The following is a 23,711-nucleotide window of genomic DNA, read 5'->3' on the forward strand; positions in this document are numbered from 1 at the left end:
AGATTTGCTCCGACACCCTACGCGCCTGACGTTACAATGCACCTAGGGGTGGGCTGCAACCTCCCAGCTGAGCCTTCTTCCTCGAAGAGACAGGAGACTAAGAGACAATGAGCTGAGTGAGGAGCCCACGAACCCCGGTTCCGAACAGCTGCGCAGAATGCGAGCGGCCAAATGGTGGAGAATCTGGCCGGGTAAAAGGAGACGGAGGACTGAGGATCGAACGGATGGAGGGGATTGGACGCCGTGGCTCGAAGGGGGCGGGGATAGAACGCGGGGATTGGAAGGAGGCGGGGATAAAACCCGGGACCTGAATACCCGGCTAGGGACACGAGAGACAGGAATCGGGGTTTCTGGGTGACGGTGATCTCGGGGTGGGCAGGACTCCAAAGGCCCGTCGACCCGGTGGTGGACTCCTTGCACTGGGATTGGACATATGCAAGCGGGAGATTTGGGGCCGGCGCTCAAAATCGGGGGGCGGGGGTGGATTCGGGTTTGGACCCCAGGATCCGATCAGCGGACCCCTGATTCAACGTGGTAAGTACTGGACCCCAGGGGCTCGGGCTCCTGCGGGGGCTGGGGTCCTGTGTCTAGGGTTGGGCGTGCAAGCCTCTCCATCACTTGTCCTCGACGCTCGCCTCGGCTCACAACCTCAGCATCCCAGGCTGCGAGGCATGCGCAGTGGATGCTTCCTTCCCCATTCCCTCCAGCCCGGGCGGGGGGAGGGGACGCTGGGCCACCTCAGAGCGGATGAATTTATAGACACCACCCCCCTCGCCTTGGCATGAGAAGCGGAAACGGGGTGGACAGCGTCAATGTCTAACAGGTGTTTATTTCATATGGGTCTAAAACTAATGTTTTTCTCAAGACCCCGCAACTCAGCCTGGACCAGTTTCCCTCCTCCACCCATCCCCGAATCTTGAGAGTCCTGTATTGGGGGGAGGGCACTGCCCCCGCACCATGTTCTTGGGAGAGCAGGTAAAGGGGTTAACGCGAGCTATCCCTCTGGCCTCTCTATGCGTTCCCAGAGGCCCCGAATTGACGTCCTTCCCTCAAAACCTCCGGGTCTACAAACCAGGACCCTCAAGACCCTTCAGGTGCTTAGAGAAGGATGAGCTAGGTTATATAGTCCTGGGCCGGCGCAAGGAGGCAGCTGAAGGCGTGGGATCCCGGGTCTGAAGGAGGAGGGGCTGGGACCTGGGCTTCTGGGTCTGAGGGAGGAGGGGCTGGGGGCCTGGACTCCTGGATCTGAGAGAGGAGGGACTGGGGCCTGGACTCCTGGATCTGAGAGAGGAGGGACTGGGGCCTGGACTCCTGGGTATGAAGGAGGAGGGGCTGGGGACCTGGACTCCTGAGTCTGAGGGAGGAGGGGCTGCGGGCCTGATGAATGACTCTGCCCGACTCTCAGGGCTCCAGCGTGACATGGCTGAAGCGCACCAGGCCGTGGGCTTCCGACCCTCGCTGACCTCGGACGGGGCTGAAGTGGAGCTCAGTGCCCCTGTGCTGCAGGAGATCTACCTCTCTGGCCTGCGCTCCTGGAAAAGGCATCTCTCACGTTTCTGGGTGAGGAGCGCTGCTGGTTAGTTTCCTTCCGGGGATCCAGGTTTCTGCTCACTTCCGCATTTCAGTTGGTTCATTTCTGGGAGACTATCGCCCCTTTTTCCGAGAATTTCGATGTCTGCTCCCAGGACCCCTTTAGCAATTTCTCCGTGGCTCACTTCTGGGATCCACAGCCCCACCTGCTGAGAACCTCTGCTCACTTCTTTCACCCAAGAGGGGAACTGGGCCCCCCAAAAACTACCCACTTCCAGTTTCTAGAACTCCATATCCTTCCCTTATGGTGAAATTATCATTTCTCCCTTTCATCTCCAGCTTCTTTTGTTGTTGTTGTTTTTGAGACAGAGTCTCACTCTGCCGCCCAGGCTGGAGTGCGGTGGCGGGATCTCAGCTCACTGCAACCTCCGCCTCCCGGGTTCAAGCAGTTCCCTGCCTCAGCCTCCCAGGTAGCCGGGATTATTGGCGCACGCCACCATGTCTGGCTTATTTATTTATTTATTTATGAGACAGAGTCTCACTCTGTTGCCCAGGCTGGAATGCAGTGGGGTGATCTTGGCTCACTACAACCACCTCCCAGGTTCAAGCAATTCTCCTGCTTCAGCCTCCCGAGAAGCTGGGATTACAGGCAGGTGACACTACGCCCAGCTAATTTTTGTATTTTTAGTAGAGACGGGGTTTCATCATGTTGGCAAGACTAATCTCGAACTCCTGACCTCAGGTGATCTGCCTCCCAAAGTGCTGGGATTACAGGCATGAGCCACCGCACCCGGCCCAAATTCCTGCCCTTTGTCCCTGTTCTAGAATGCACATGCCCAATGTGTAACCAGCACCCATGTCTGTCCCAGGGTTCCTGGTTCTAGAACTCTTGCACTGTCTCCATACAGGGCCTCCCTGCTTGTCACATCCTCTGTGTGTGAACTGGGGTCTAGAACACCTGTGGGGTCATGACTGAGTTTGAATCCTGACTCCACCGCTTAGTAGCTGTGTCATCTTGGGCAAGCACCTCTCTTGGAGTCGCAGTTTCCCCTCGTGGAAAACATGGGTGTTGACAGCACCTCCCTCACAGGATAGCCCTGAAGACTAAATTAATTCTTCTATGTCCTGGCCCATGGCGAGGTCTGAGTGTTAGCTTCTGATATTGTTCTTCATTCATTCACCATATATTTATGGGGCATCTGGTAAGGGCCTGGCCCTCTTTAGCATGGAGAACACAGCAGAGATCAACAGACAGAATCACGCCTGGGCACCGTGGGCTCACGGCTTTAATTCCAGCACTTTGGGAGGCTGAGGCAGGAGGATCACTTGAGCCCAGGAGTTGGACACCAGCCTGGGCAACATAGGGAGACCCCATCTCTATTAAAAAAATAAAGATAGGTTGGGCGCGGTGGCTCACGCCTGTAATCCCAACACTTTGGGAGGCTGAGGCAGACGGATCATGAAGTCAGGAGATCGAGACCCTCCTGGCTAACACAGTGAATCCCCGTTTCTACTAAAAATACACACACACACACACACACAAATTAGCCTGGTGTGGTAGTGGGTGCCTGTAGTCCCAATTACTCAGGAGGCTGAGGCAGGAGAATGGCGTGAATCCGGGAGGCGGAGCTTGCAGTGAGCCAAGATGGCGCCGCTGCACTCCAGCCTGGGCAACAGAGCGAGACTCCGTCTCAAAAAAATAAATAAATAAATAAATAATAAAGACAGAATCCTGCTTTTATGGAGTTCTCATTCGAGTTGGGGGAGAAGGCAATAAAACAGATGAGCAAAATACAGAGTATGGTGACATTCTATACTGTCATCTGATATTGATGGTGACACATGCTATGGTGAATGATAAATCGGGTGGAGAAGAGTGATGTGGGGGTGTTGCAGGTAAATAAGGGGGTGGCGGGCCAGGTGCAGTGGCTCACGCCTGTAATCCCAGCACTTTGGGAGGCCAAGGCAGACAGATCACGAAGTCAGGAGTTCAAGACCAGCTGGCCAATATAGTGAAACCCTGTCTCTACTAAAAATACAAAAATTAGCCGGGTGTGGTGGCAGGCCCCTGTAATCACAGCTACCTGGGAGGCTGAGGCAGAAGAATCACTTGAATCCAGGAGGCGGAGATTGCAGTGAGCCAAGATTGCGCCGCTGCACTCCAGCCTGGGTGACAGAGCAAGACTCCATCTCAAAAAAAAAAAAAAAAAAGGGGTGGAGGGGTGGCCAGGAGGATCTCCTGAAGTTGGGATGTTTCAGCAGGCTAAACTGCACCTCTATAGTCTTGTTGGTTGTGAAATCTGTTCCAGTTGGCAAACAGCCGCTACCTTGAACTCCGAACCCCTCTCCCGCCCTTACCCTGGGACTCCTTGGGCCTCGGGCCAGTCTACCAACTAAAGTGTTAACATGTGACCATCCTCGGCCGGGCGTGGTGGCTCACGCCTCTAATCCCAGCACTTTGGAAGGCCGAGGCGGGCAGATCACGAGGTCAGGAGATCAAGACCATCCTAGCTAACACAGTGAAACTCCGTCTCTACTAAAATACAAAAAAATTAGCTGGGCGTGGTGGCGGTCGCCTGTAGTCCCAGCTACTTGGGAGGCTGAGGCAGGAGAATGGGGTGAACCCAGAAGGCGGAGCTTGCAGTGAGCCGAGATTGTGCCACTGTGCTCCAGCCTGGGCAACAAAGAGAGACTCCGTCTCAAAAAAAAAAAAACGTGGCCATCCTTTTCATGTGTTTAAATACATACATACATAGATACATACATATTTATAGACCTATAAATATATACGTGCACACACATATGTATAACATTACATGGAGAAAAATGCACAATTTTTTTTTTTTTTTTTGAGATGAAGTTTCGTTCTTGTTGCCCAGGCTGGATTGCAATGGCACGATCTTGGCTCACTGCAATTTCCGCCTCCCAGGTTCAAGCTATTCTCCTTCCTCAGCCTCCCAAGTAGCTGAGATTACAGGTGCCTGCCACCACGCCCGGCTAATTTTTTGTATTTTTAGTATAGACAGGGTTTCACCATGTTGGCCAGGCTGGTCTCAAACTCCTGATCTCAGGTGATCCACCTGCCTTGGCCTGTCAGAGTGCTGGGATTACAGGCATGATCCACTGCACCTGCCCTTTTTTTTTTTTTTTTTTGACTGGAGTCGGTCTGTTGCCAGGCTGGAGTGCAGTGGCGTGATCTCGACTTACTGCAACCTCTGCCTCCTGGGTTCAAACGATTCTCCTGCCTCAGCCTCCAAGTAGCTAGGACTATAGGCGTGTGCCACCACGCCAAGCTAATTTTGTAGTTTTAGTAGAGACGGGGTTTCACCATGTTGGCCAGGATGGTCTTGATCTCTTGACCTCGTGATCCGCCTGCCTCGGCCTCCCAAAGCACTGGGATTACAGGCGTAAGCCATTGCCCCTGGCCTTTTTTTTTTTGAGACAGAGTCTCACTCTGTTGCCCAGGCTAGAGTGCAATGGCAGGATCTTGGCTCACTGCAACCTCCACCTCCCGGGTTCGAGCGATTTTTCTGCCTTAGCCTCCTGAGTAGCTGGGATTATAGGTTCCCACCACCACACCTGGCTAATTTTTGTATTTTTAGTAGAGATGGGGTTTTGCGATGTTGGCCAGGCTGGTCTCGAATGCCTGACCTCAGGTGATCCACCCGCCTAGGCCTTCCAAAGTGCTGGGATTACAGGTATGAGCTACTGCGCCCCGCCAAACCCCAGTGTTTTCATTTGTAAAATGAGATCATCTTAGTACTTACTTCACATGGTTTGGGGAGGATTTAAATTGCTAATCCTTGTAGATGGCACCTGGAATGTAGTAAGTGCTCATTAAATGTTAGTTATCTCTCTCAGGCTTCCAAAGGAGTTTAGTTAGTAACCCAGTGCTGTTGTTCATTCCTCATTCATTCCATGCCCTGGTACTTCTAGAAGGCCTTACTGAGCTCCAGACCCTGCTCTGAATAGGGATCATTTTTCTTTTTCTTTTTCTTTTTTTTTTTGAGACAGGGTCTTACTTACTTTGTTACCCAGGCTGGAGTGCAGTGTCACCATCACAGCTCACTTCATCCCTGAACTCCCGGGCTCAAGCGAGCCTCCTGCTTCAGCCTTCCAAGTAGCTGGGACTAAGGTGTGTGCCACTACGCCTGACTAATTTTTTTTTTTTTTTTGAGACCTTGTCTTGCTCTGTCACCCAGGCTGGAGTGCAGTAGCATGATCCTGGATCACTGCAACCTTGGCCTCCCGGGCTCAAGTGATTCTCGTGCCTCAGTCTCCCAAGTAGCTGGGATTACAGGTGCCCGCCACCATGCCTGGCTAATTTTTGTATTTTTACTAGAGACAGATTTCACCATGTTGGCCAGGCCAGTCTCGAACTCCTGACCTCAAGTGATCCGCCTGCCTCAGCCTCCCAAAGTGTTGGGATTACAGGCGTGAGCCACTGCTGGTCTTGAACTCCTGGACTCAAGGGATTCTCCTCTTTGACCTCCCAAAGTGCTGAGTTTACAGGAGTGAGCCACCACACCCGGCCTGTTCTGCCTTTGACAGCCTCCCTTTCGAGGTCCTGCCTCAGAATATCCTCCTCCAGGGAGCCTTCCCTGATGCCCTCGAACTGTAACTTGCCAGCACAGGGCTCCTCCTATTTCTTGCCCTATAGCAATTAATACTTACTTCATTCTGGACGGACCTCCCTGAGGGCAGGACCTGGATCTCTCTGTTCCCTACTAGATCTTGAGCCTCCAGCTCAGGGCTCTACACTGGGTACTCAATAATGTCTGGGGATGGCACAGAACAGGGGCTCAGAGGAGAGGGCAGATGATTGAATGGATGCCCTTTCCTCCCCACAGAATGACTTTCTCACTGGTGTGTTTCCTGCCAGCCCCCTCAGTTGGCTTTTCCTCTTCAGTGCCATCCAGCTTGCCTGGTTCCTCCAGCTGGATCCTTCCTTAGGACTGATGGAGAAGATCAAAGAGTTGCTGCCCGACTGGTGAGGTCCCCCCACTCCAGCCCAGTAACCCCCAATCACTGTCCCTTCACCCAGTAAGTTCCTGTCATTGTGGTGTACCTGCTAAAGAAAAGTAACCTCTGAGACTTACGTTGGGTCAGATTAATAAAGGTATAGCATGAACAAAAAGGAGGTGAGGCCGGGCGCAGTGGCTCACCCCTGTAATCCCAGCACACTGGGCATTAGGAGGCCGAGGTGGGTGTATCACTTGAGGTCAGGAGTTCGAGACCAGCCTGGCCAACATGGTGAAACCTTGTCTCTACTAAAAATACAAAAATTAGGCCGGGCATGGTGGCTCATGCCTGTAATCCCAGCACTTTGGGAGGCTGAGGCACGTGGCTCCACTGAGGTCGGGAGTTCAAGACCAGCCTGGCCAACAGGGTGAAACCCCGTCTCTACTAAAAATACAAAAAATTAGCTGGGTGTGGTGGCAGGCGCCTCTAATTCCAGCTACTAGGGAGGCTGAGGCAGGCGAATCGCTTGAACCCGGGAGGTGGAGCTTGCAGTGAGCCGAGATTGGGCCATTGCACTCCAGCTTGGGTGACAAGAGTGAAACTCCATCTCAAAAAAAAAAAAAAAAAGGTGTGAGCTTTGCTGGGCACAGTGGCCCATGCCTGTAATCGCAGCACTTTCGGAGGCCAAGGCAGGAGGATCACTTGAGCCCAGGAGTTTGAGACCAACCTAAGCAACATGGTGAAACCCCGTCTCTACTAAAAATACAAAAAATTAGCAAAGTGTGGTGTCACTTACCTGTGGTCCCAGCTACCCAGGAGGCTGAGGTGGAGATCACCTGAGCCCGGGAGGTCGAGGCTGCAGTGAGCTGAGATCATGCCACTGCATTGCAGCCTGGGCAACGGAGTGACACACTGTCTCAAGAAAAAAAAAAATGGCCAAGCATGGTGGTTCACACCTGTAATCCCAGCACTTTGGGAGGCCTAGGTGGGCAGATCACCTGAGGTCAGGAGTTGGAGACCAGCCTGGACAACACGGTGAAACCCTGTCTCCACCAAAAATACAAAATTTAGCCGGGTGTGGTGGTGCGCGCCTGTAGTCCCAGCTACTCAGGAGGCTGAGGCAGGATAATCACTTGAACCCGGGAGGCGGAGGTTACGGTGAGTTGAAATTGCGCCACTGCACTTCAGCCTGGGTGACAGAGCGAGACTCTGTCTCAAAAAAAAAAAAAAAAAGTATGAGCTTTGCCAGTTTCTAGTCATGTAGTCTTAGGCAAGAGATCTCATCGTTCTTGATTGTCAAGGCCTTCATCTGTAAAATGAGGGTATGAATAATTGCTTCTTAGTGTGCTTGGAAGAACTAATCAAAATCCTGTCTGTCGTCCGGGCGCGGTGACTCAACCTGTAATCCCAGCACTTTGAGAGGCCGAGGCGGGTGGATCACCTGAGGTCATGAATTCGAGACCAGTCTGGCCAACATGGTGAAACCCTGTCTCTACTAAAAATACAAAAATTAGCTGAGTGTGGTGGCAGGTGGTTGTAACCCCAGCTACTCGGGAGGCTGAGGCAGGAGAATTGCTTGAACCTGGGAGGCAGAGGTTGCAGTGAGGCAGAGGTTGCAGTGGAGGCTGCACTCCAGCCTGGGCGACAGAGAGAGACTCCGTCTCAATTAAAAGAAAGAAAAATCATGCCTGTCATATAGTCAGTAGAGTGCCAGGAATTCCTCATGGGAGTGGTTGCATTATTTTTATTGTGTTATTGTGATCTTCAGGAAGGGTTTGAAAACCGGGTACAGGTGAGATGTCAGGTCTAGTTCTTGGATGAGTCCTCCCGGGGAAGAAAGTCCACATTTTGTGCAGATGGCCCCAAAGAACAGACCCAGGATCAGATGTAGACAATTCCAAGAGGGAGGCCAGGCACAGTGGCTCACACTTGTAATCCCAGCACTTTGGAGGGCTAAGGCAGGAGGCTTGAGCTCAGGAGTTTGAGACCAGCCTGGGCAACATAGAGACCCCTGTCTCTACAAAAAAAAAAAAAAAAAAAAAAATTTCCTGGAACGCTAGATTTACCCCCAGTCTGCAGAGGGAAAGTGATTTGACCCAGGTCCTCCAGGTGACATTTGCAAACTTTGCAAACAAACATGTTGATTTAATGTAGCTTTAGACCAGCTTTTCCTAAATTTAAGCTTGTATTGGAATCACCTGGATGAGTTGTTAAAACGCTGATTACAGACGGTCGCTGTGGCTCACACCTGTAATCCCAGCACTTTGGGAGGCCCAGGTGGGCGGATCACCTAAGGTCAGGAGTTCGAGACCCGCCTGGCCAATGTGGTGAAACCCTGTCTCTACTAAAAATGCAAAAAATTAGCTGGGCGTGGTGGCGGGCGCCTGCAGTCCCAGCTACTCGGGAGGCTGAGGTAGGAGAATTGCTTGAACCCAGGAGATGGAGGTTGCAGTGAGCCGAGATTGTGCCACTGCATTCCAGCCTGAGCGACAGAGTGAAACTCCATCTCAAAAACAAAACATGTCGGGTGCGGTGGCTCACGCCTGTAATCCCAGCACCTTGGGAGGCCGAGGCAGGCAGATCACGAGGTCAGGAGATCGAGACCATCATGGCTAACACGGTGAAACCTCATCTCTACTAAAAATACAAAAAATAGCCGAGCGTGGTGGTGAGCACCTGTATTCCCAGCTACTCCGGAGGCTGAGGCAGGAGAATGGCGTGAACCCGGGAGGCGGAGCTTGCAGTGAGCCGAGATAGCACCACAGCACTCCAGCCTGGGCAACAGAGCGAGACTCCATCCCCAAAATAAAACAAAACAAAACAAAAAAACGCTGATTGCTGGACCCCACCCCGAGAGATTCTGGCTTGTTAGGTCTCAAAGGGGCCCAGGAATATGCATTTCGAACAAGCTACCAGGCAGTGCTCCCAGGAGCCACAGTTTCAGAACTATTGCCTTAGAGTAGTGAGAGCTGGGAGGAAAAAGTGTCCCCTCAATAGAAATAATGGCTGTCATTTATTAAACACCTACCAACTTCCATGGAAAGTAACTTTGGAAGCTTGGTGCTGCCACAGTGGGAGGGGGCTGGAGGGGGTGACAGAGCTCACACCTACTGAAATGACAAAAATGGGTTTCTCTGTCTGACAGCCAAAAGATCAGCGCAGGGGCTGGAGGGGACTGGAAGGGAGGGAGGTTCTGAGGCCAGGAGACCCAGGCCCAGCCTCTGTTTCTCTCCCCACAGGGGTGGACAACACCACGGGCTCCGGGGGGTCCTGGCAGCCGCGCTGTTTGCCTCGTGTTTGTGGGGAGCCCTGATCTTCACACTGCACGTGGCCCTGAGGCTGCTTCTGTCCTACCACGGCTGGCTTCTTGAGCCCCACGGAGCCATGTCCTCCCCCACCAAGACCTGGCTGGTATGGGAGGGGCATAGCCCTGCTCAGGCTCTCCTGGGACTTATCTATTCCCCTCTCTCTGGGTCTCTGTCCCCTTTTCTCTCTGGGTCTCTGTCCCCCTCTCTCTCTGGGTCTCTGTCCCCCCCCCCGGGTCTCTGTCCCCCTTTCTCTCTGGGTCTCTGCCCCCCTCTCTCTCTGGGTCTCTTCCCCCTCTCTCTCTGGGTCTCTGTCCCCCCCCCCCCCCCCGGGTCTCTGTCCCCCTTTCTCTCTGGGTCTCTGCCCCCCTCTCTCTCTGGGTCTCTGTCCCCCTTTCTCTCTAGGTCTCTGTCCCCCTCTCTCTGGGTCTCTGCCCCCTCTCTCTCTGCGTCTCTGTCTCCCTCTCTCTCTGGGTCTCTGTCCCCTTCTCTCTTGGGGTCTCTGATGCTCTTAAGTCTCTGTGTCTTTCTCTTTGGGTTTCTGTCCCACTGTCGACCCCTGCCCCCCTCAACTCCCTGGCCTGGGTGAGGGGTTAATGACCCGGCAACTCCTTCTCCCCAGGCCCTGGTCCGCATCTTCTCCGGCCGCCACCCGATGCTGTTCAGTTACCAGCGCTCCCTGCCACGCCAGCCCGTGCCCTCTGTGCAGGACACCGTGCGCAAGGTGGGCCTGGGAGCGCGCAGACGGGCTGGGGCGGCCGGGGCGGGCCGGGGGCGTGACCTGCCCTCTTCTCCCCTTTAGTACCTGGAGTCGGTCCGGCCCGTCCTCTCCGACGAGGACTTCGACTGGACCGCGGTCCTGGCGCAGGAATTCCTGAGGCTGCAGGCGTCGCTGCTGCAGTGGTACCTGCGGCTCAAGTCCTGGTGGGCGTCCAATTATGTGAGTCCCGCCACTGCCACCAACGCCCCACCTGAAAGGCTAAGGTTGTGAGCTCGCCCTGCTAAACTTGCGAGTTATACGCCCCGCCCCACGACACGCCCACAACCCACACGCCCCCAGCCCCCAAGGGTCAATACACTGAGCCCCGCTCACATACATCTATACCCTAACCTCAACATTTATATATATATATATACACATACATACACACACATATATATACACATACATATATATAAGCTTATATATATGCTTATATATTTATTAATATATATATATGCTCATAACATATATATGCTCTCTCTATATATTTAATGTTGAAGTTTGGGGTATAGATGCTCCAATATTCTTAGCTTCACCCTTGATCTTCCAAAGTTTGAACCAGAATTCCAGGACTTAGGCCTGGCGCAGTGTCTCACGCCTGTAATGCCAGCAGGTTGGGAGGCCAAGGCAGGCGGATCACGTGAGGTCAAGAGTTCAAGACCAGCCTGGCCAACATGGTGAAACCCCATCTCTACTAAAAATACAAAAATTAGTCGGGCATGGTGGCGCACGTGCCTATAATCCCAGCTACTCGGGAGGCTGAGGCGGGAGGATTGCTTCAACCCAGGAGGCAGAGGTGGCACTGAACTGAGATCACGCCACTGCACTTCAGCTTGGGCCACAGAGCGACACTCTGTCTCAAAAAAAAAAAAAAAAAAAAAAGACAAAACCAAAGGAGTTGAATGGTGAGGAGTAGTGGGAGAGGCCTGAACTCCAGACTGAGGATCCTGGACTCTTTCCTGGGGGTACTAGGGAGCCATGGGAGGGTTTGGAGCAGGGAAGGGGCAGGGTCAGCTTTGGTGTGGGGGAAAGACTGGAGGGCGGGAGGCTGCAGAGGAAGCTACTGTGAGACCTACCATTGTAGGTTATTGAGACACTGGGCTCGGATGAGAAAAGCTGTGGCAAGAGTGAGAGGGGAAGGGAAGAGGGTCCCTGGCAGAGCCCCACGGGGCAGCGATATGGAAGGCTCAGTTGGTCAAACCCAGTGAAGGGACGCAGGCCTTGCTTTTCTGGTTAAATATTTTTTTCTTCACACTTTTGGACAAGATTCTGCTTACACACACACACACACACACACACACAAACACACATTGCTTTCTTCCCTTCCTTCCCTCCCTCCTTTCCTACCTTCTTTCCTTCCTGCCTGCCTGCCTTCTCTCTCTCCTTCCTTCCTTTTTTTCTGTCTCCTTCCTTCCTTTTTTTTTTTTTTTTTTTTTTTTTTTGAGATGGAGTCTCACTCTGTCACCCAGGCTGTAGTGCACTGGTGCCATCTCAGCTCACCGCAAGCTCCACCTCCCAGGTTCACACCATTCTCCTGCCTCAGCCTCCCATACCTGGCTAATTTTTTTTTTTTTTTTTTTGTATTTTTGTATTTTTAGTAGAGATGGGGTTTCACCGTGTTAGCCAGGATGGTCTCGATCTCCTGACCTCGTGATCCGCCTGCCTCGGCCTCCCAAACTGTTGGGATTTACAGGCGTGAGCCACCGCGCCCGGCCTCTTTCCTTCTTTCTCTTTCTTTCTCTCTCTCCCGCTCCCTCCCTCCCTCCCTCTCTTTCTCTCTCCTCCCTCCCTCCCTCCCTCCTTTCCTTCCTTCCTTCCTTCTCTCTCTCTCTCTCTCTTTCCTTTTTCTTTCTTGGAAGGGGTCTCACTCTGTCACCCAGGCTGCAGTGCAGTGGCATAATCAAAGCTCACTGCAGCCTTGACCTCCCAGGCTCAAGCCATCCTCCCATCTCAGCCTCCTGAGTAGCTAGGACTACAGGCATGTGCCCCCAAGCCCGGCTAATTTTTAAACTTTTTCGTAGACATGGGGTCTTGCTATGTTGCTCAGGCTGGTCTCAAACTCCTAGGCTCAAGCTATCCTCCCACCTCAGCCTCCCAAAATGCTGGGATAACAGGCGTGAGCCACTGCGCCTGGCCTGTATATTTTATTGTACCTCCAAGCCAACTGCCAGTGATACACACACCATTTTTTTAGGTACAACAACAACAACAACAAAAAACCCTACAAGAGCAGCTAAACTGTGACACAGTGCTTGCTTTTGTATTTTTCATTGTTTGAATTTTATCATGGTATTGGCAAGGCTGCAATTTTCATGTATTTACACATATACATATTATTTCACATATTTATTGTTTTATAAATTTTACATTTATGTTCTGTTTTTCTTTTTCTGGGGGGACGGAGTTTCACTCTTGTTTCCCAGGCTGGAGCGCAATGGTGCGATCTCAGCTCATTGCAACCTCCGCCTCCTGGATTCAAGCGATTCTCCTGCCTCAGGCTACCGAGTAGCCGGGATTACAGGCGTGCGCCACCACGCGTGGCTAATGTTTGTATTTTTAGTAGAGGCAGGGTTTCACCATGTTGGCCAGGCTGGTCTTGAACTCCTGACCTCAGGTGATCCACCCGCTTAGCCTCCCAAAGTGCTGGGATTACAGGCGGGAGCCACCGCGCCCAGCTGTACCTTGTTCTTTCCACCAGCTATGTAATATTCCACTGCTGGAGTGTAACAGGGTTTAGCTAACTGATCCCCCATGGATGGATTTCTAGGTGATTGCTAGTTACTGACTACGATGGCTGACTTCTTTGGCTCTATCCTCCCTGCCTGACACAGGAACATCTGGGGCCTTCCCTGTCCTACTGTCCCTTCCCCAACAAGGCCCCAGCCCCTCACTGTGCGTCTCCCCATCCCGCTGCCAGGTCAGTGACTGGTGGGAGGAGTTTGTGTACCTGCGCTCCCGAAATCCGCTGATGGTGAACAGCAACTATTACATGATGGTAAGTGGAGGGGTGAGGTTCCTAGGCCCCAGGTCTAGGGTTGGGGTTCCTGGGCGGAATGTGACGGTCATGCTCAGTGACCTGGATCTAGACGCACCATCTGGGATTCATCATTCCGCCCTCTTTTGGGGTCAGGACCTGTATTTGGGTCAGTGGCTCCATCGGGGCAAACCTGACCCCGGGTGTTTTGCCATCCCCTCTCCTGGTCCCCAGGACTTCCTGTATGTCACACCCACGCCTCTGCAGGCAGCTCGCGCTGGGAATGCCGTCCATGCCCTCCTCCTGTACCGCCACCGCCTGAACCGTCAAGAGATACCCCCAGTAAGAGGGCCCCAGTGGGCTGGGGATGGAGGTGTGGTCCTGTGGCCTTTGCGCCACGTGGGTCCTGGAAGGCAGCTCACAGCCCACGGTTTCCTCAGACTTTGCTGATGGGAATGCGCCCCTTATGCTCTGCCCAGTACGAGAAGATCTTCAACACCACGCGGATTCCAGGGGTCCAAAAAGGTGAGACCCTCTCCTGTCCCCACTGATGGAGGCAGAACAATATAGTGGCCAAGAGCATGTTTTCTGGAGTCCGCCTGCCTGAGCTGGGAACCATTGCTTCCTTGCTGTGTGACCTTCTGCACGTTATTACCCTCTCTGAGCTTCAGCTTCCACTAAAGTGGGATAATAATTGTACCTAGGGGCTGGGCGCAGTGACTCATGCCTGTAATCCCAGCACTTTGTGGGGCCGAAGTGGATGAATGCTTAGGCCAGGAGTTCAAGACCAGCCTAGGGCAACGTAGTGAGATCCGGTCTATATACGAAATTTAAAAATTAGCCAGGCATGGTGATATGCGCCTGTGGCCCCAGTTACTCGGGAGCCTGAAGTGGGAGGATCGCCTGAGCCTGGGAGGTTGAGGCTGCAGTGAGCTGAGATCTCACCACTGCACTCCAGCCTGGTGACAGAGCAAGACCTTGTCTCCAAAAACTAGGTAATAAAAGTCCTAGGGTGCTGATGATTACTAGGGTACTTTGAACAACTGACGACACCTAAGAAGTATATAATAAACGGTCGCTATTTTTATATGTCTGGCCTTTCTGCCGCCATGCTTCTGCCAACGCCACCCCTAGACTACATCCGCCACCTCCATGACAGCCAACACGTGGCTGTCTTCCACCGGGGCCGATTCTTCCGCATGGGGACCCACTCCCGAAACAGCCTGCTTTCCCCGAGGGCCCTCGAGCAGCAGTTTCAGAGAATCCTGGATGATCCCTCACCGGCCTGCCCCCACGAGGAACATCTGGCGGCTCTGACTGCTGCTCCCAGGTAAGGGTCGGGGGTCAGGGGTCAGGGGCTCTCAGAGGCCGCCAGTGTCCTGAGGCTGTGGAAGGGCAGGGTGGGGCCAGGTGGCGGCTGGGCAGGATGGACTCAGGCACATCCCCGGCCCTCCAGGGGCACGTGGGCCCAGGTGCGGACATCCCTGAAGACCCAGGCAGCGGAGGCCCTGGAGGCGGTGGAAGGGGCCGCTTTCTTTGTGTCACTGGATGCTGAGCCTGCGGGGCTCACCAGGGAGGACCCGGCAGCGTCATTGGATGCCTACGCCCATGCTCTGCTGGCCGGCCGGGGCCATGACCGGTGAGTGAGTCTTGGGATGGGGCCCCGCCAGATGTGGCACCCGAGAATCCAGTATCAGACCTAGGACCCCCGACAGTAGACAGCCAGACCCTGGAGCCCCCACCTGCAGAGTCTGTAGACCAGAGGCTGCATAGGGCTGAGGACTCCAGACCCAATGCTTTGGGACCTGGAGACCTCTGACCTGGGGAACCGCTCGACCTGGGACCCAAGACCTATAAACCAGACCCAGTGACCCCCAAATCTGAGACTCCCAAACCCCTGAGCTGGACCCTCAGACCCAGAGAACTCAGCATCACAGACCCAGAGACCCCAGATCTGAGGACAACCAAACCCAGGACCCCTAGGCCCAGGGACCCCAGACTTGGCAACCTCAGCCTCAGAACTTGAACCATTCAATCCTCAGGACTTAATGCAGGTACCCCAAATCCATGGCCCCAGACCCAGACTTCCAGACCTAGAGATTCTCAGGCCTGGCAGGCATCACTGAATTCCTAGGCCCCAGTGGGGTCCCGCTGACCTCCCAGCACCCCCAAAAGCCTTGAACCTTCCTCAGCAAGTTCCCTAAAAATCTCCAAACTCCAGACTGGGCATGGTGGCTCACGCCTGTAATCTCAGCACTTTGGGAGGCCAAGAGGGGCAGATCACCTGAGCTCAGGAGTTCGAGACCAGCCTGGCCAATATGGTGAAACCTCATCTCCACTAAAAATGCAAAAATTAGCTGGGCATGGTGGTGTATGCTTGTGATCCCAGCTACTTGGGAGGCTGAGGCGGGAGAATCACTTGAACCCTCAGCTATTTGGGAGGCGGAGGTTGCAGTGAGCCAAGATCGTGCCACTGCACTCCAGCCTGGGCGACAAGAGTGAAACTCCATCTCAAAAAAAAAACAAAAAACAAATCTCCAAACTCTAAATCCCAGACATGTCTTGGAGACCTCCAGGGCCACTACTGGGGACCCCCAATGGTCCTAGAGATCCCCATACCAGCACCCCAATGGATTCCCACATCTGCCCATCTAGAAAACCCCCTCAAGTCCCACAGAAAGCACTCCGAGGTCCCCCTGCCCCTCGCTCTTGGTGATTCATCTGAACTCTTCCCCGACAGCTGGTTTGACAAATCCTTCACCCTAATCGTCTTCTCTAACGGGAAGCTGGGCCTCAGCGTGGAGCACTCCTGGGCCGACTGCCCCATCTCAGGACACATGTGGGAGGTAGGGCGGCCAGCCCTCCCTGGTTCTGGGGACCCCCGCCCCATCTCCAAAGACCGTCCTCTCCAGCGCCTTAGTGTCAGAAGAAAAACTGAGGCTTGTCCGGGCACAGTGGTTCATGCCTGTAATCCCAGCATTTTGGGAGGCCGAGGTGGGCGGATCATGAGGTCAGGAGTTCGAGACCAGCCTGGCCAACACAGTGAAATCCCGTCTCTACTAAAAATACAAAAAAATTAGCCAGGCATGGTGGTGTGTGCCTGTAATCCCAGCTACTCGGGAGGCTGAGGCATGAGAATCGCATGAACCTGGGAGGTGGAGGTTGCAGTGAGCTGACATTGTGCCACTGCACTCCAGCCTGGGTGACAGAGCAAGACTACATCTCAAAAAAAATAAATAAATAAAAAGAAAAACTGAGGCTCAGGGAAAGGCAGAGGCTGTGGAGAGGGCAAAGGGGACTGGGATGAGGACCTTCCTTTGATGAGTTGGTAACTGGGGCTCAAAGAAGGGAAGTGATTTTCCCAGAGTCACACAGTGAGGAGTTACAGAGCAAGAAGGAGACTCCAGGCTGGGTGCAGTGGCTCATGCCTGTAATCCCAGCACTTTGGGAAGTCAAGGCAGGGGGATCACTTGAGCCCAGGAGTTTGAGACCAGCCTGGGCAACATAATGAGACCCTGTCTACAAAAAAACATTAAAAAAAAGAAAAAACTAGCCAGGCATGGTAGTACATGCCTGTGGTCCCAGCTACTCCGGAGGCTAAGGCAGGAGGATGGCTTGAGCCCAGGAGTTTGAGGCTGCAGTGAGTTATAATTTCACCACTGCACACCAGCCTGGATGTGACAGAGCAAGACCCTGTCAAAAAAAGAAAAGAAGTACAAGGACAATAAACACCAGTTGAGTATTAGTATTAGTCTTGTTCTTGATGAGCATGAACCTGAGACCACATCTGTGAATATCAGAGGTTTCTGTTTCTCAGGGACTGCCCCCTACCTGAAAAAGGGCTGTATAAAAAGAGGTCCCGGGTTAGATGGCCTCAGTCCACAGGGAGGAAGGGACTCTGACAGCCTCTGTTTGCCCACAGTTCACTCTGGCTACAGAATGCTTTCAGCTGGGCTACTCAACAGACGGCCACTGCAAGGGGCACCCGGACCCCACACTACCCCAGCCCCAGCGGCTGCAATGGGACCTTCCAGACCAGGTGAGCCTGGGTTTCTGGGTCTCTCCTCCAAGTCCCAAGATTCCTAGCCTTGACTTCAAACTCATCCCCACCCCCAATCGGAATGTGAAAATCAACCCCATTCCTACCCCCAACCTGAAACCCATGCTTCCCCCACCCCCAAATCAGGCCAAATGCATCCACAACCTCAAACCCCAACACGAACCTCATCCCCAGCCCCAACTCCAACCCTCCTCCCATTGCCAATCCCATCCTCAACCCCAACCCCATCTCTACCTGTTTCAGACTCAAAAACCACCACTGTCCAACCCCAGCACCAGCCCCTAGTCCATTTTCCTTCCAAATCCATCTCCATACCCAATCCCATCCCAACACCACCTGAATTCACTCCCATGTTCATCCTAACTCCACCCCATACCAAACCCTAACCCCATACCCAACCCCAACCCCATCCTGTACTCAGCCACGACCCCACCTCCAATGACAACCCATGCCCAACTCATCCCATACCCAACTTCAACCTCATACCCCACCCCAACCCCATCCCGTACTCAGCCACAACCCCACCTCCAACCACAACCCATGCCCAACTCGAATTCACTTCCCATACCCAACCCCTTCCCCATTCTATTCCCAAACCACTCTCAGTCCCTCCTCCATCTCCATCCCCAACCCCAGCTTCAACGGTGGCCCAACCCCAGTCTTGTTCCAGTCTACACCTGCCATCCCTATCCCCATTTTTTTTTTTTTTTTTTTGAGATGGAGTCCTGCTCTGTCACCCAGGCTGGAGTGCAATGGCGCGATCTCAGCTCACCGCAACCTCCGTCTCCTGGGTTCAAGCGATTCTCTTGCCTCAGCCTCCTGAGGAGCTGGGATTACAGGTGCCCACCACCACGCCAGGCTAAATTTTTGTATTTTTAATAGAGATGAGGTTTTGCCATGTTGGCCAGGCTGGTCTCAAACTCCTGACCTCAGGTGATCCAACCGCCTCAGTCTCCCAAAGTGTTGGGATTACAGGCGTAAGCCACCGCACCCGGCCTTTTTTTTTTTTTTTTTTTGACACAGAGTCTTGCTCTGTACCCAGGCTGGAGTGCAGTGGTGCGATCTCAGCTCACTGCAACCTCTGCCTCCTGGGTTCAAGCGATTCTCCTGCCTCAGCCTCCCAAGTAGCTGGGACTACAGGCACGTGTCACCACGGCCAGCTAGTTTTTTGTATTTTTAGTAGAGACGGGGTTTCACTGTGTTAGCCAGGTTGGTCTTGATCTCCTGACCTCATGATCTGCCTGCCTCAGCCTCCCAAAGTACTGGGATTACAGGTGTGAGCCACCACACCCAGCTTTTTTTTTTTTTTTTTAGATGGAGTTTCACTCATTGTCCAGGCTGGAGTGCAGTGACGAGATCTCAGCTCACTGCAACCTCTGCCTCTGACTTCAAGCAGACTCCTGGTTCAGCCTCCTGAGTAGCTGGGATTACAGTCATTGGCCACCACACCTGGCTAATTTTTTGTATTTTTAGTAGAGACGGGGTTTCATCATGTTGGTCAGGCTGGTCTTGAACTCCCGACCTCAGGTGATCCACCCACCTCGGCCTCCCAAAGTGCTGGGATTACAGGCGTGTGCCACCATGCCCTGCCCCTATCCCCATCTTTAGTCTCATCTTTCAATTATCTTCTCTTCTTTCTCCCCATTTCCATATTCTGCCACAACCTTAACTCCACATCCACCTTCGCTTCCAGCCTTATTCCTGGCTTTCACCCTACCCCCATCTGTAACCCCAACTACTCCTCTTCCCTCCTCCTCTGGCAGATCCACTCCTCCATCTCTCTAGCCCTGAGGGGAGCCAAGATCTTGTCTGAAAATGTCGACTGCCATGTCTTTCCATTCTCCCTATTTGGCAAGAGCTTCATCCGACGCTGCCACCTCTCTTCAGACAGCTTCATCCAGATCGCCTTGCAACTGGCCCACTTCCGGGTCAGTTGGGTTCCCCAACCACAGCCCCCTCAGGGTCTCTGTCCATCTGAGCCCCCATGACCTGCCCCTCCACGGTTCCTTGTGGTCGTTGCCATTGTGGGTCCACGCCATTGTGGGTTGGCCATCTTGAATTCTCTCTCCCAACCATTCTTGGGCTGGCTGGAGGAGGCTGGAGGTCTGGACAGAGATAGGTCAAGTCTGTAAGATTTCCTGAGCCCAGGTGACAGACTCCTCTTCTCCTCCCTGTCCCCCAGGACAGGGGTCAATTCTGCCTGACTTATGAGTCGGCCATGACTCGCTTATTCCTGGAAGGCCGGACGGAGACGGTGCGGTCTTGCACGAGGGAGGCCTGCACCTTTGTGAGGGCCATGGAGGACAAAGAGAAGACGGTGGGTGCAGGCCTCGCTTGAGGCTTCAGTCATTTCTGTGTACTCACTCATCCACTTGCAAACATTGATGGGACCTACTGAAGCCAGCCTCCACGAAGGGCACAAGGGACAAGGGATGAATCAGACCTGGCCTCTGACTTCAAAGAGCTCACTGATGGGGGGAGACAGCCCAGCATAGTGTGATAACTGCTTTCATGGTGGTCTCACAGGGCACTGGGGGAGCACCCAAGAAGGAACCCCATTTCTTTTTTTTTTGAGATGGAGTCTTGCTCTGTCACCCAGACTGGAGTGCAGTGGCACAATCTCGGCTTACTGCAACCTCTGCCTCTCGAGTTCAAGCGATTCTCATGCCTCAGCCTCCCGAGTAGCTGGAATTATAGGCACCCGCCACCATGCCCAGCTAATTTTTTTTTTTTTAGTAATTTTAGTAGAGACGGGGTTTCACCATGTTGGCCAGGCTGGTCTCAAACTCCTGACCTCAGGTGATCTCCCCGCCTCAGCCTCCCAAAGTGCTGGGATTACAGGCGTGAGCCAATGCACCTGGCCAGAACTCCATTTTTACAACGTAACTCTGCCTATTTAATCTCTTTGTGACTTGTGACCTTCCTTTGCACCATTCCCTGTACCCTCTCTGCCCAGATCCCACCTGCCCCGCACCTCTGCTCCCTTGCCCTACACCTAGCCCCACACCTACAAGGTACTGTGGTTCCATGGAAGGAGTTTGGGCTCTGGGGCCAGACACACCTAGGAACCCGCCCGGCTCTCCCTGGCTATGTGAACCTGGCCAAATGATTTCCCCTCTCTAAGCCTCAGTTCCCCATCTGTAAAATGGAGTTGATATTCCCACCTTGCAGGGATGTGGCAAGCTCAGTTGAGGCCAGATGTGCCGCAGGCCCAGCACTAAGTCGACTTCCTGTCTTTCCATGACCTGTGACCTCCCTGGGGACCCCAGGACCCACAGTGCCTCGCCCTGTTCCGCGTGGCAGTGGACAAGCACCAGGCTCTGCTGAAGGCAGCCATGAGCGGGCAGGGAGTCGACCGCCACCTCTTTGCGCTGTACATCGTGTCCCGATTCCTCCACCTGCAGTCGCCATTCCTGACCCAGGTTGGGGCACAGGGAAAGGGTTAAAGAGGGAACTGGGAGACCATGGAAGAAGGGAGAGGTTTCAGGGAAGGAGGGTGATGTTGAAAAAGGACCCATCAAGGCCGGGCGCGGTGGCTCACGCCTGTAATCCCAGCAGTTTGAGCAGCCGAGGTAGGCGGGTCACTTGAGGTCAAGAGTTCCAGACCAGCATGGCCAACATGGTGAAACCCTGGCTCTACTAAAAATACAAAAATTAGCTGGGCATGGTGACGGGCGCCTGTAATCCCAGCTACTTGGGAGGGCTGAGGCAGGAGAATCCCTTGAACCCGGGAGGCGGAGGTTGCAGTGAGCTGAGATCGCACCACTGTACTCCAGCCTGGATGACAGAGCAAGACTCTGTCTCAAAAAAAAAAAAAAAAAAAAAAAAAAAAGAGGGTGATGTTGAGAAAGGGTGCATCAGCAAAGAAGTCAGTTGCGGGGGGCGGCAAGGCAACGGGACAACGGGAGCAGACAAAAGGGGAGAGGATCAGTGGGGTGGGGATAGGAGGAAAGGGCGTGGTCAGAGGAGGGGCGTGGTCCGAGGGATAAGAGGAGAGGCACGTGGGTGGTGAGACGAGTGAGGGGCGTGGCCAGAAGGGCGTGGTCAGGGAGAAGGAGGCCCGGATTTACTTTACCTGTGAGAAAAAGCCAGGGATGCAGAGAGTGAAGTGGAGCCAAGGGCCGGACCTGCAGATCTCTGTCCTGCACATGTGATGGGCTCCTGTCCTCAGGTCCATTCGGAGCAGTGGCAGCTGTCCACCAGCCAGATACCTGTTCAGCAAATGCATCTGTTTGACGTCCACAATTACCCGGACTATGTTTCCTCGGGCGGTGGATTCGGGCCTGTGAGTGGAGCTGGGGCGCGCTGGCCCCTAGAGGAAAGAGGGGGCTGGGGGCCTGCACTCCTGCGTAGTGGGGGTGGAGGAGACCGGAGCTATTTTCTTCTCTTCACTCTTTCCGACTCCAGGCTGATGACCATGGTTATGGTGTTTCTTATATCTTCATGGGGGATGACATGATCACCTTCCACATCTCCAGCAAAAAATCAAGCACAAAAACGGTGAGACAAACGTGTATACCCACCAACTCCCTCTTTCCTCAGGAACCAGGAGTCTAGGAACCCAGCCCCTCCTGCCTCAGACCCATGAGTCCAGGTCCCAGCTCCTCCTCCCTCAGACCTAGGAGTCCAGGTCCCCAGCCTCTCCTCCCTCGGACTCAGGAATCCAGGCCCCAGCCCCTCCTCCCTCAGACCCAGGAGACCAGGCTCCCCAGCCCCTCCTCCCTCCGACTTGGGAGTCCAGGCTCCCCAGCCCCAGCTCCCTCAGACCCGGGAGTCCAGGCCCCCAGCCCCTCCTCCCTCAGACCTGGGAGTCCAGGTCCCCAGCCCCTCCTCCCTCAGACCCAGGAGACCAGGCTCCCCAGCCCCTCCTCCCTCAGACTTGGGAGTCCAGGCCCCCAGCCACTCCTCCCTCAGACTCCGGAGTCCAGGCCCCCCAGCCCTTCCTCCCTCAGACCCAGGAGTCCAGGCCCACAGCCCCTCCTCCCTCAGACCCAGGAATCCAGGCCCTCAGCCCTCTTGTTTCTCAGCCTCCAGGATCCCGTCTCCCAGCTTCCCCTGGCTCTGACCTGTTCTCCTTCCAGGATTCCCACAGGCTGGGGCAGCACATTGAGGACGCACTGTTGGATGTGGCCTCCCTGTTCCAGGCAGGACAGCATTTTAAGCGCCGGTTCAGAGGGTCAGGGAAGGAGAACTCCAGGCACAGGTGTGGATTTCTCTCCCGCCAGACTGGGGCCTCCAAGGCATCAATGACATCCACCGACTTCTGACTCCTTCCAGCAGGCAGCTGGCCTCTCCAGGGAATAAGGGTGAAGATTGTCACAGCTGGCTGACACAGGACAGGGGCAGCCAGTTTGGCAACCCCACATCCAGGCCAATAAAGATGTGTGAGCTGGGTGTATGGTGTCTGCTATGCTCTTGGGCAGGGCAGGGGTGGAAGAGGTGAGGACCAGGGTGGAGGAGGACAGAAGCTCCCATCCATTCCCAGGCCCAGCCAGGGATTCCCAGTTGCAGTCACAGTTTCAACCACAGCCTGCAACACCTGCCCAGCATACTTCATTTCCAGCTTTATTCATACCAAACCCAACCCTCCAAGGCCAATGCCAATCAAACACAACCTCACAAGTTCTCCTGAGCCTAATTCCTGCTGCCCCAACACCACTGTTCACCTCAAATCCATCTCCAGGCTGGGCGCGGTGGCTCACGCCTGTAATCCCAGAACTTTGGGAGGCCAAGGCGGGCGGATCACGAGGTCAGGAGATCGAGACCATCCTGGCGAACACTGTGAAACCCCGTCTCTACTAAAAATACAAAAAAATTAGCCGGGTGTGGTGGCGAGCGCCTGTAGTCCCAGCTACTCGGGAGGCTGAGGCAGGAGAATGGCTTGAACCCGGGAGGCAGAGCTTGCAGTGAGCAGAGATTGTGCCACTGCACTCCAGCCTGGGGGACACAGTGAGACTCCGTCTCAAAAAAAAAAAAAAATCCATCTCCAAACCTAAAGATCCAGCCACCCCAATTGACGATCCCCAAACAAACCCACCAAAATTTTTATTACCCAACCCCAACTCCAGCCATTTCTTTTTCTTTTTCTTTTTTTGAGATGGAGTCTGGCTCTGTCAC

The 23,711-nt window shown here is 53.9% G+C and overlaps 1 protein-coding gene across 5 annotated transcripts; it reads left to right on the top strand.

Moving 5' to 3' along the window:
- Nucleotides 1–35: 35 nt before the first annotated feature.
- Nucleotides 36–22,988, top strand: CPT1C (carnitine palmitoyltransferase 1C). Of its 5 annotated transcripts, none has more exons than XM_054464791.1 (19): nt 36–191; nt 1,406–1,560; nt 6,381–6,520; nt 9,732–9,903; nt 10,420–10,521; nt 10,600–10,737; nt 13,478–13,555; nt 13,769–13,876; nt 13,975–14,059; nt 14,669–14,864; nt 14,991–15,173; nt 16,275–16,380; nt 17,457–17,573; nt 19,358–19,522; nt 19,777–19,911; nt 20,864–21,016; nt 21,766–21,879; nt 22,002–22,094; nt 22,676–22,988. In XM_054464791.1, exons 1-19 carry the CDS (start codon nt 158–160, stop codon nt 22,859–22,861), a joined length of 2,460 nt encoding a protein of 819 aa, XP_054320766.1. In that variant the 5' UTR covers nt 36–157; the 3' UTR covers nt 22,862–22,988. The 5 variants fall into 5 exon arrangements, with proteins under 5 accessions (XP_054320766.1, XP_054320769.1, XP_054320767.1 ...); XM_054464792.1 differs by having other exon boundaries at nt 41–191; nt 13,802–13,876; XM_063657308.1 differs by lacking the exon at nt 36–191 and adding an exon at nt 328–534 and having other exon boundaries at nt 13,802–13,876.
- The last annotated feature ends 723 nt before the right edge of the window (nt 22,989–23,711 follow it).

Source organism: Pongo pygmaeus, chromosome 20, assembly GCF_028885625.2.
Source record: "Pongo pygmaeus isolate AG05252 chromosome 20, NHGRI_mPonPyg2-v2.0_pri, whole genome shotgun sequence".
Taxonomy (NCBI): domain Eukaryota; kingdom Metazoa; phylum Chordata; class Mammalia; order Primates; family Hominidae; genus Pongo; species Pongo pygmaeus.

Bases quoted from the DNA above. Each gene is read 5' to 3' on its own strand.
- CPT1C (XM_054464791.1), top strand. From the start codon at position 158: ATGCGAGCGGCCAAATGGTGGAGAATCTGGCCGG. The intron at 10,738-13,477 runs GTGAGTCCCGCC...TCCCGCTGCCAG, and splicing joins CCTGGTGGGCGTCCAATTAT to GTCAGTGACTGGTGGGAGGA. The intron at 14,865-14,990 runs GTAAGGGTCGGG...CCGGCCCTCCAG, and splicing joins GCTCTGACTGCTGCTCCCAG to GGGCACGTGGGCCCAGGTGC.